Raw genomic sequence first — 12,293 nt, 5'->3', positions numbered from 1 at the left:
CTGCTCGTTAGCGCTGCTCGCCCCGCGGACCCCCCCACCCCCGGCCCCCCGGCCCCCACACACACAGATGCAGCAGCTGAGGGTGGGGGCGCGGGGCGTGCAGCCAGCCCGCGGCCCCTGGGGACGCAGGAGTGGGGCAAGGCCCTGTGCTGCTCCCGCCGCCTCCTCCTGCCGGTTCTGCTCCTCCCCGCCAGCACCGGGCGGCTGCCGGCGGGGGCACCCCGGGGACGGGGCCTCACCCAGCCCCACGCGAACTGCCCGAGGCTCGAGGCACGGCCGGCCCGGCCGCACCGCCAGCGCCACACGTAAATCCGCGGCTCGGCTCCGACCAGGGCCTGGCGGAGCGGGGAGGAGGCGCGGAGCAGAACCGGAGGGACGGAGGCCCCGGCCCACGAGGCAGCGGCAAGCGCTCGGCCCGAACGTGCCAGCTGCAGCCCCGGCGTGCCGCCGGAGCTCCTCGGCTGGGCCGACAACGGCCGGCAGTGCCCCCCTGCCCCTTCCTCCCGTGGATCCCACGGAGCGGCCGGCTCAGCAGCGTTACACAGCTCGTCCCGGCCCCCGGTGCCGCAGCAGGGCCGGGTGCGATTTCACCAGAGGCTTCTCTGGACCCTCAGCCTGCATCTGTGTGCGCGCTCCCCGGCCGGCCCTGACGGCTCGGGCCTGCCGACCGACCCCAGCGCTGGGGCAGGGGGCGGCGGAGCGGCCGTTCCCCCTGCCTGGGCCGGGTGACGTGACCCCAAATCCCCGAGCGGGGGACTGGAGGCCAGGCCTTCCCGGTGGCTGCCCGCAGACCGGCCCCTGCTGCACAGCGGTTTGTGCCCCCAGCCTGCTGCCTGCTCGTGGTTGTCAAAGGCAATGGGGCGCTGCTCTGCCACCCCGAGCGTCTCCTTTCCGAAGCGGGGAGCGGAGGCAGGAGGAAGGGGAAGTCGCAGCCCCCATCGCCCAGATGCTGCAGCGCTGCCGTGCCCCGGCCTGACGGCCCCGTGGTTCCTGCCGAGCGCCGCCGGCGTGCCCGCGCAGCCGGATGGAGCTGCGCCGCTGCCGCTGCCGCCTGCCCCGCGGCTGCCCTCACCCCTTGCAGTGCTGCCACCGCCGCCTGCGGGGCACGCAGGGGCAGCGAAGGGCTGCAAGGGGTCGGTCGGCCGCCTCTCGTCACCTGCACAGGCTGGAGGCAAGGAACACAGAGCGGAGAAGGGTGTGGAGAGGAGAAGAGCAGAGCGGAGGGCGAGTGAGAGGGTGGGGGAGAGGATGGGAAGGCGCCCACCAGCTCCGAGCCGCGCCGCCCCCGTGCGCTCGGCTCTGGCCGCAGACGCCTCCGTGCGGCCAAGCCCCAAGACCTGGCTGGCCGTGCTCTGGCCGAGCTCGCCGCCCAGCCGTGCTGTGCTCCGCGCACCCAGCACGGGAAGAACCCCTAGGTCCTTCTAGATGATGCCGTCAGGAACAGCACCAGAGCTCAGAGGAAGAAAGGGGACGGCAAGACGGGACAAGATGTCTCCACTACAGAGCCAGTGAACAAGGAGGCCTCCAGGCAGTACCAGGTGATGCTCAGGATTGCACTGATGGAAAAGAGGCTGCGGAAACATCACAAAGAAAGTCACCCTGCACGGCTGTACTACTGCAAAGTGCGTGTAGAGGGAAGGGAGGATTATCCTCATAGCATCGTCCTTCGTAATAGCAGCAAGGATATTTTGGAACAAACCTACTGAAAAAACTTGGACTTTTGTTTCACAGCTCCACAGGAGCATGTGGAGGAAAGGGACATGAAAAAAACCTCACGGATGGTTAGGCTACAGCCCGAGATCCGCGCTGAGAGCCCAGCTGCGGAGACTGCCTCATCTCTTATTTTAACAAGAGGAAAATAGCCGCAGGCATTGCTGGAATAGTCTTTGCCTTTTACACACACGCAGCCGAGCCCATCGGACATCCAAGCAACAGGGCGCTGCATCCTCAAGGTTAGCAGCAGGCTGGGGCGAGCAGGAGCCGAACAATCTGGATGGTGTGAAATCCCCGGCTATTCTGAGTGAGCGTTCTGGACGCGGTCCAAGGGAGACAACTGTGATGAAAGCACCGTACGGAGACACGAGCTCATGGCTCCCGGCGGATGCTGCGGCCGCCCAGAAGGTCACTTTCATGCAGGGAAGAGTGGATGCAGCTCTGTGGTTTCACTGGGATAACTGGGGCTCACGGGTAGCGTCAGCTTTGTGGACAGCAGTAAGACATTCCCTAGAAGCCGGCGGGGCTGAACACGGGCCCTTTCCTCGCCCTTTCCTCGCAAGCCCCCCTTTCCTCGCAGGCTTGGAGCGAGCTCAGCGAGTGGCAGAAGTGACCGAGCTCGGACACGAGGCACTGTGGTGACCTCCCTGGGGACCGCACTTCGCCTGTGCTTCACAGGCAGTGTGTCAGGGCGAATAAAAGCGTGTTTAGATTGTGACACCTGCTCAGCTGAAAGTCAAAGTTGTAACTACACCTAAGGATGTTTTTTTCCTGTAAAATCAACCCAGTTCTTCCACTGGCTGCCGTAAGCACAGAGGTATCTGGAGAGAGTCAGTGAAGAAGACATTCTTTCAAACACAAGTGAGATAATAGCAAACACAGCAAAAGTTACATTTCTTGTCTTAGACGACTTCACAAATGCCTCATTTGTGAGGAGGGCGAGCTTTCTCCTCGCTGAGGTCTGCAAACGGCCGTTAATTCCTGCAGCAATCCGGAGTGCCTTTGCCTGCCTTTCACGAGGTCCTGACCGGTCCTTAAATGAAGAGACAAAAGCAACAGCGCGGTCATGGCCGTCGGCGGAGAAAATGACGACAGCAGATGGAGAAACATCCTCTGGTGGTAGAGGATTTTCTTCCTCTGACTGCACACGCTGGAAACCCGATCCCGGACAGCTGGTCCCTGCCTCGCAGCAGGGGTACGGCTGCCTCTGGCTGATGCCGAGGACCAGCCGGGAGCTGCTCCCCGGGCACGCCACGGCCACCTCGTCCCTTCCCCGGGACCGCTCTCGTAACAACAGGAGACCCTCGGCATCAAGGGGCTGGCAGTCGATTTGCCTGGGTCCACCTCCTCACCCCAGGCACCCACGGCTTCCTGGGGATGTCCCAGCCCGGGCCGAAAGGCTGGGTACCACCGGTGGGCAGGAGGCAGGAGCACAGCACAGCCTGTGCAGGCGGAAGCGGGCGCCCCACAAAAAAGGGGCAGAGGAAATACCACTGCGGTGCTGTCCTCCACGCGGTGCTGTCCTCCACGCGGTGCTGTCCTCCACGCGGTGCTGCCCTCCACGCGGTGCTGTCCTCCACGCGGTGCTGTCCTCCACGCGGTGCCGTCCTCCACGTGCACTGGGGCTCAGAACAGCCTGGCTCTGGCAAAAAGGCCAATGCTCCTACCATCATAGCGCATCTGAAAGCAACACCCTTTCTGCAAGAATGCTCACCTTTACAGAAGGACCTCTAGAGTCTTCTGGGTCTGTGGAGCTGGAGAGAACTAGGCAGACCCCCACGAGAAGGACCTGAGGAGCACAGGACGTGTTTCCTTGCAGACAACAAAATTACGGGCCGTAGGCTGCTCCCGAGAAGAGACCTGTCGGACTACAATTTCTTCTTCCCTTGCACTCAGGCTTGCTGTCCACAGCACGACTAAAGGGACTGATGTCAGGAGGCAGGCCATCATCAGGCATTCTTCTGACATCCGAACGGTGCTAAGCTAATCCTTTTTATTCGTAATTTATCCAGTTATAAATCAGGAAAGTATCCCAAAGTGAGGGCGGATGTGCCATCCATGGGGACACGACTCAGGAGCGTGCTGACTTGGCTGGAGGAAGCACGGAGCTGGGGACGCTCCGGAGCCCAGAGCAGGGACAAGAAGGGGAATGACCACTGCGAGTCAGCCAAAAAGGGCCGGCACGTATCCTGCTAACTTTCGGGAGGCTCCTGCTCCCGACTCCCGACCGCAGGTTTTCCACAGGACACGCCGCTCGCGCAGCCTGCCTGGAAAGCCGGCCACCTTACCTGGGCACAGGGCAGGGGGGCTGGAGGGCACTGCTGGAAGGTGCCTTCAGACAAAGCGCTGCTGCGTGCAGCACAACTACCGAATGCTCCCCCCTTGAAAGACTCTGACCTGACCATGAAATCAGAGAGCTGGGAGCCTCCTTTAATGTTGCCAAACGTCTCAGCTGCGCCGCAGTGCTGTCTGCTTCCTTTCCCGTGCAGCTAGGCGTGCTCACAGCCTGCGAAGAGCAAGGCTGGCAGAGTCCAGCGACCTAGAGGCTGATCTCTGCGTCGCTGCGGTTTTGTCTGCTCCCACCTGCGCTTCCTACCTCGCTGCTCCAGGAATCCAAGCTGCCCACGGTGAATGAGAGAGTGAGGAAATGGGAATGTACTGCACTTTGCGAACAAAAGAGGCAAAACATGGAAGGAAGAAGGACTGGTAATGATGGAGAAAGGGGGGAGAGGACAGAAGCACACTATAGAATAACTACTTATTTTTCCTTGACTGCAGCCCATCGAACGATTTCCTCTAGTGGGCTCCCGCTGCCTGTAAAACCCAGGGAACAGGCTCCAAGAAACTGAGCGGTGGTTCAAGGGCGTTGGACATGACCGGGCTGCAGCAGGGCTCGGTCCCGTGGCCTCTCGGACCTTGCTGCCTCTGCCGCTCCTGCCTTCCACCGGGAGCCCGCAGCTGCCAGCTCCATCCACCCAGCCGGCACGCGGCACCGGGCAGCGACGGCCGCCCAGGAGGCAGAACCAAATTTGCTGCACAGCTTGGTTATTTTGCTGTGCACAGCACTGCACAGCCAGAGGCTCAGGAACAGCCTCTAATACGCAATTCCAACCGTAATTTCTGCCCTTCTGTTCTAGGAGAGCTATGAGTTACTCTTTTTACTAGGTTGCTGCCACCCTGCTTTTGCCGTGGCTGTCGGCTCCCCTCCCCACTGGAAAAGGGTCGCCAGTGCTGGGGTTTGGTCCTACAGACCCATCTCCACCCCGTTTATCCACCGGTACCACTTAAAGCAGGCACTGGCGAGCAGAAACCTCTGTGCATACAGCACCCTCCAACCCCTCTCCCTCCCAGGGACACCCAGCCCCCTTCATTAACATTTAAAAACACACATCAGCCTTCAAAATCAGAACAGCTCTGACCTTATTTGCACCGGATCCTCTGAAGCCAATTGCAAAAGAGAAGCAGACAGTGAGGAGTTGGTGAGAGTAACTGGGAGGCCACGCGCTGGCCGTGCCTGCAGAGAAGGTCCCTACCAGGTTAGCTCCAGGCAGTTTAGCACCACCAGGCACAGCTTGTGCGGTGCGCGCAGGACACGGAGAGAGCTGGCCTCCGAGCCTTCCTCTGGGGGAACGGGCTGTCTGAGACAATTCTCTTGTGAGGTCTCGCCAACATTTGCGTCTGCTGGACACAAGAGCGGCTGAACTGATCCAGCAGTCCAAAATACTCAGGGCAGCACTCTTCCTGCCCAGGGAGCCAGGATTTTTGTGGGTTCTGTTTTCATCCTTGGCAATGACTCCCTGGAAGGCTTTTCTCAGCCTCAGATTCCCATCTGTTCTGCTCGCCAATTTGGGAGGCTGCGGAGCTTGAGGGATGTATATAAAGGCCTCCGAGACTGGTTGTATAAAAGAGAAATTAAGAGCAATATACTGGCTTGTGCTGTGGCTTGCGCTGCGACTTGCCTTCACGGCAGTATTTTTATAGAGATGCATCTAAGCAGGATCTGCTAAAGATGCAGTTTGGCCAAAATTTAAACGCAACAACATTAAGAACACATTTTTGTACCCAATTCTTCATTTCTGTTTTCCATGATGAATAGAGAATGAGGATGGATTTTGGAGTCTGCTATTGTGTAGTCGGATCAAATCTTACCCAAAATATTCTTACTCTGCAGAACTACCTGCACTGCTAAAGAAATGACCCTGCAGCAGCAGGTGCTCTCTTCTCTGGGAGCAGAAAGCAGTCCTGCCTTTCGGTGAGCAGTGAACAATTAGGTCCTGATAAGCTACTAAGTGCCAGTGGGGAATAAGGAGGAGACACCAGTTATTCTCTCCTAATGACCTCTCAGCATCATTGCCTTTTCTAATGGGGATCCCAGAGCCACATCACATTTCCCTCTGCCACTCTCAGGAGAGTCTCCAGCATCAAGACTTTAAACCGGTCAGCAATTAAGCTTCTCTCTGATCAGGACTCAGCTGAAAAAAAATATGTTTATACAGCTATTTTTGAAACAGTGTTTTTGAATCAGCCTTCGAGCTCCCAGGACAAGCCCTTTCTACAGAGACAGGAAGGCCAGCTGTAAACACGGGCTGCACGAAGTATTCCCAGCTTTTATCTATCAAGCTGGGACAGCCTCAACTGAATTCAAATTGGCAGTAATTAATCTAAATTTTAATTATGCTGCTTCTCATAATCCCAAAACAAACATTACTAAATTAACCAAGATGTTGCTCTTTACTGTCCATCATGGACCATGTGCAGTAAATTTCTCCCCCCAGAACAGTCCAGAAATGCTTTAATGTTTGTGACTGTTGGCGGCTTTACACAAGCTGTTATTCGTAGCCTGGGGCTCAGAGACTGCTCTGGTCCGTCAGGCACCCTCAGGCAGACCTGCTTTGAGACACAGAAGTTAGCGAGAGGGTTAGACATCCGAAACAGAGACTGTGCAAACGACATCGAATTGAAGATGTCAGGAGAGAGCCTACAGCTACGGGGAGAAGTACCTACAAGTAAACGGAGCGATGTACAACATGCCAGGACAAATGAAGATGTAGTGACTTGGGATGGTTTTCTGTCTGGATACATAAATGTGAGAGGACGCTGCCCTGACCTACTTCTGCCATGAAAGATCTCCGGTCTTTTCCCATATGCGTGTTTCCTATTCTGAGGGTAAGGACTATTTTTAATTTTTACAAAGGAGAAAGCAAAGAGCAGAGAGATGACGTGACGTGGCCACGGTCCCAGGGCAGCTCTCTGGTAGGGAGCGGTGGGATTCCCCAGTGGACAGGCACAGCCCCTCTACCCTGCCTGCTTCCGCACCAGCACCTCCGCGCCTGCAACGCCCCTGAGCTGAGACCGCTCACCGCACACACCGCTCCAACCTCAGCTGGGTTTTTGAACCAAGCACCCCGAGGGAGGCAGGCCCAAACAGCGCTCTGGAGCTGGGCATGACAGAAGTTGGGCGAAAAAACCTCCGACTGCTGCCGCGGACCTCCTCTGGAAGAAGGCCACCCAGGGCCACCCAAGAAACGTCACCCTCTGCTTGGGCCACAGAATGTTTCTAAACTTCTCGCAGGATTGCTGCTTCTCCGGCTGCCCCAGTCCTTCACATCCCTAACGTTAGCGTGGTGCATCAGGAGAGGTCAGCGTGGAGGGTAACCAGCTCCTGGGGTCCTGCCTGCACACAGGTCTCCGGCGAGCCCTCCCTCCCCGGCTGTTACTACTGCGAGGGAGCAAACTGAAGCCAGCGATCCAGCAGCAAGAAGCTCCACCTCCTGTTCTCACTGCTCAGCTCTTTCTTAGCCAAACGCAAATATGCCTCGTCCCTTACCAAAACAGAGGAGGTAAAGAGTCGCTCTGAAACACAAAATTCCTAAATGCTGTTTTTTGCCTCTTCTTAAAAGGACAGCACAAATTTTGACCCTCCAGCAGCTCTGACTACTTGCTCACAGTATCCACCCATTATTTTTCCTTTGCAATTTGCTTGTGAAGACCCCAAACAAGTCAAGGCTTCAAATAAGGTCAGTGTTTGTTTGATTAGTTGTGTTACCTTTGCTCTCCCAGGTGCATCACCCAAGTACTGACTTATTAAGAGGTAACTGGGTGCCCAGGAATTCTCGGTTGTTTAGCTACAGCTGAACCACAGCACCTCCTCGGTGCATGCACCCACTGTGTTCACAGATATGGGAATGGACCACAGAGCACTCATCACAGAGTCCACTTGCATGGGGGAGAGGTTGAAGAATCAAAAATGTGGATAAATAACGAAACAGAGGCCCAAAAGGAAAGGGCACGAGGAATCTAGGAGAAAGGGTGCCCCAGCAAGCGTCAGCTCTGAGACACAGCAGGCAAGGGGGAGCTAGAAAAGAAACAGCAATATACCCAAAGCTCTCAGTGCGACAGCGAACTCCAGAGGTGACATCAGGAGGGGGTAGATCAGGGGTGGAGTCCATCTGAAGGAAATAAGAGGTGGTGGTGTGATGGTGATAGATAGGGTGGACATGGGAAGCAGGAGCAGGTGCAGTAGTGGTGGATGAGGAGCAAGAGGTGGCGGTGGTAGCAGATGATGGGCTGGTGCCAGGAAGGTCGGAACTGAAAGACTGTCCAGAGGAGAGGCTGTGCATTCGACGGAGAGAGACTCTGCCTGCCAGGTAATGGGCAGGCTGGCCCGACTCATTCTGGCCTTGCACATAACTCTCTACCAACCTCTGAGATCCGTGGGCGTGCTGTGGGTCCACCAGGCGCTGGCGAACTGTGCTGGGCAAGGCAGGAGCTGCAACGAGAGAAAGGGGAGAATGCTGAAGGCAGCTGGAAAACCCTGCGCATCAAACCAGCAAGACAAAGCTGCCACCCACGGCCAGTACTACGCATCACAGCACCATGCCTTCTGGCACCAGGACACTCGCTTGGGCCACTGCAGCCATCCCACCTTGTGCTATCGGTTATGCTGGTTTAAGGCAGAAGAAGCATTAAGCTGGTGCTGCTGCTTAACATGCTAGATTAATGACCGGCCCATGAGAAACTATGCTTGACATTCCTGATATAGGTGCTTTCTGAACACCTTATCTGATCATCTTGCTTGAAGCAGAAACTAGCTGCATGATTCATCCCACCCAACTCTACATCAGAGCTACCACCCAGCCTCCTTTGTTGTAAACGTGAAGTCGGCAGCACTTTCAGGGCATGATTCATTTCATCCTAATACAGGCATCCAAACCGTTCACATGCACGGGGCCCTGGCAGCACCGTTTCTCTACAGCCTAAAAAAGGAGCCTGTGCCGACGCGTTCAGACGCAGGCACCTGAAGTCAGCGAGGCCAAGCCCAGCGCAGGAGCTCTGCGCCGCCCTAGCTCCTGGAGTGACGCACAGAAAGCAGAAATGCTCCGGTGCCACCAAAAGCACAGCTGCGGAGTACAGTTGCACTTTGTGTTCAGGGGCAGGAAAGCCTCTGGGAAGATGCAGAAACCTCTTAGACTTGTACCCTTCCTGCAGGGCAGAACAGCTGGGAAATGTGGCAGATATAAGAACTATTCATTAGCTGGGTAGACGCAAGCTTTCATCATAGCAGACACCTGAAATTATAGGTCTGGTTCAAAAGTGGTATCATTTGTTCCCAAGCTGTTTCATAAGTTGGCCTACTGATCAAAGAGATGCTCAATTTGAAAAATATTGCTCTCTAAATGCAAATTCATCTTGGTTCGAAGAAACAAATTGGACTGTCTCCTTCAGAGCACTGTCACCAGTTGGTTAATAGCTTTTAAGATCACAGCGATCTTTTTGGCCATGGAGTTGTACCTATCAGGTAACACAGGCCAGGGAGCTCAGTCCGTTATCCCTGCCCTGAACCCATACGCTGAGCTGGAGCCTGGCCCTCAGCAAGGCAGAGGGAGCCGCCTTCACTTGCACGGAGACCTCTGGGCAGTCGTTTAGATTGGGCAGAGTATTACTGACCGTTAACTAGGGATTCACTAGGCCTCGTCACTATCTAGCCCACCAGCTGTCATTTCCACACAAGATGTTCCACCTTTTGCGGGAGATAAGGTGTTCAGCACTGTACATATGGCATGAGAAGTACATGTGAAGATGGTTAAAAAGGTGAACAGACAGGTAAGCTAAGAAATGAAGTAGAACGAGAGCTCTTTTGGGAATCGAAGAACCAGCACATTACTGCTACGAAAACTACAGCTAGGAAGTAAGAATGTCCTGCTGCTCAGCTGAAAGCAGCAATCGCTGAAACTGGTGATCTGAAGGATCGCTGCTGGGATACACTTCAAGTGGAAGAAGGAACAAGCAGCAATAGAATCATGGGATCATAACGGTTGGGAAGGACCTCCATGTTCGTCTGGTCCAACCAACAATAACTGAGGCAACTTTGTTACTTTCCCATTCCCAAGGTTAACCACATTTCTCACAGGGTCTCACTGCTCACGTTTGCCAACTCTTGCTTTTACTACGCGGCCACCTGCAAATCTTTTGCTGGAGCTCCCTACCCACAACCTTCACTTTCCATTTCAGATTTTTTTCTCTGAACAACTCCAGAGCTGAAATTAAGTGAAAATGAGTCACAGGGACTCCGAGTGGAAAAAAACCTGACAACCTTGCTCCGGTGGGAACCACAAAAAACTGATCAGAGGAGGTGAAAGGGAGAGCGTTAATGGGGCAGAACTGGAGGCTGTTCAAGCTATCCTGCCATGACTCTGCAGCGGCAACGTTGCCAACAAAGGCATCACAGCCAGGAATAGCACAGCAGATCCCAACCTGCCTGCTGCTGGTGAGCGTTCACACAAACAGAGTTCAGAAAAGGAGCCGCAGTGTGGGGGGCTAACAGAGAAGCAAGCTCTACAGAATAATTAACCAGGGGATTAGGGGTTTCCACTCGGGGTTTCTGCCTTCCTGTCTTGGGACTTTTTTTTCCCTATTTTTTTTCCTGGTATTACACTCCTTATTTACCACGTTACAGCTTTGCACTCTCCTTTTGCGTGATTTACCTTGCAGTAAGCTCAGACCAAGACCTTGCCTCCCCTGCTGTATGGCCTCGCACAGCCACAGCACACCCTCGTTTCACACTAACACAATTTTATTCCAGACTGCACGTTTTACAAATGTCACCCAAATAACCTGCTCTTAATCCTGAGGACTGCCACCCCACAAGTCCTAACCAATATCGATGCAGAGCCTCCCCTGCTGCAGCACACTCCTCCTCCTCCACCGCACCGACGCCTGCCCACCGGCGGTACTCCTGCCGACGGCGGTTACCCACCCGAAAACGTGGCGGCGCCACCGCCGAGGCTGAGCATGCCACAGCCACGGCCCCCAGGGATCTGGGCACCGGGGGTCAGACCAGCACAGCGTGTGCCACTGGTCAGGTTATTTAAAAGCACGTTTGGGGAAAGCTCTGGGAAAGGCACAGCACTCGCTGGCGTACCCTGTGTCGCAGGATGGGCGCGGGGAGGGCAGGGTCCCCTGGGCTGGCCGCGGAGGCAGTGGGCTGGGAACGGGAGCGGTGCCATCCCCGCCAGCCTGAATCCTTCATCGCCGCCTCAGGGGTAAGAACAAGCAGAAACAACCCTCCCCATTTCATCAATGGATTTAAAAAAAAATAAAAAATCCCCAAAGCGTGCGAGGAATAGAGCTAACTGTGGTTCTTCTTCGTCCCACCAGACTCTTTCCAGGGGTTAGTAAAGATGCTGATGACTCAGTGAAGAAAGGTACATTCATTAGTTTCCCGTGCTGGAAAGTCGGAAAATTTGTGTATGTATTTTTAGTCTAGAAAAAGGGCAGAGGGTAGAACAAAAAATGTATATATATATAATCGAAAAGAACCAAACCAGGGTATTTCCAGAGGGACTGATCCTCCGAGGACAGAGACGAGCGATCACTGAACCTGCGCCCAAAAAGCCAGGCTGCATCTGGGAAAGGCCAATCGGGGGTGGAAGGGAGAGAGAAAAGTGATTTACAGGGACAATCATCACTGGCAGCCAGCAACACCCCCAGCTCGCCTGGGGAGGAAGCACTCCACGCCTTTCTCCCGACGCTGGTTTTGAACAGCAGCAAAGCCCTCGGGGGGAAGGCAGCGAGGACCTGCCGGGAGCCAGCCCTGGTGAGTCAGACCGGCGGGACGCAGACCAGCGCCGCGGCCCGCTCTGCTTACTGGGCTGACTGGAACAGCAAGCGCTCACCGCGCACACGCCTCGCTCCAGGTGTCTGCAGCAAGGCACAAAGGAGCAGGGGAGTAAAATCTGAGCCCAGGGCTCCCGCCTTGTCTAGCTCCCGTCCCTGGGAGCGTGCTTCAGTTGTTGCTCAGGGATTTCTTCGGAGCACCCCTACCTCGCTAACACCCCGCTTGCACCTTTCCAAGTGCTAAGCAGTCTAGCGTGGTTTTCAGTTGCAGCTGGTGACTGAAGACACAGACCGGTAGGGCACACTTGCTTTAAACACTCCCTGTGCACACACAAGCCCAGACTCCGTGCCCCGTGCCTGCTGAGCCCCAGAAACATGTCAGCACCGCGTCCCTCCTGCCTGCCGCGTGCTGCAGGTACCCGGGCACTGGGTGCTCTGCCTCATCCCCTGCTGCCCTCGGCGAC

General features: G+C 55.8%; 1 protein-coding gene across 4 annotated transcripts in view; it reads right to left on the bottom strand.

The window, feature by feature from the left end:
- The window catches only part of STIM1 (stromal interaction molecule 1), a 94,658-nt gene that overhangs the window by 2,913 nt on the left and 79,452 nt on the right, over window positions 1–12,293 (bottom strand). For 2 of the 4 annotated variants that reach the window (XM_080564626.1, XM_080564627.1), the window contains 2 exons: window positions 11,538–11,618; window positions 8,416–8,482 (listed from right to left, as the gene is read on the bottom strand). In XM_080564626.1, the coding sequence (XP_080420752.1) occupies window positions 8,416–8,482; window positions 11,538–11,618 (148 nt within the window). The remainder of the gene's footprint in view (window positions 1–8,415; window positions 8,483–11,537; window positions 11,619–12,293) is intronic. The other 2 variants (XM_080564628.1, XM_080564629.1) reach the window with 1 other exon arrangement.

This window comes from Anser brachyrhynchus, assembly GCF_964034855.1.
Source record: "Anser brachyrhynchus genome assembly, chromosome: 1".
NCBI classification, from domain to species: domain Eukaryota; kingdom Metazoa; phylum Chordata; class Aves; order Anseriformes; family Anatidae; genus Anser; species Anser brachyrhynchus.
Note: the sequence above shows the minus strand (reverse complement) of the source record. Positions and strands in the feature narration are given on the sequence as shown.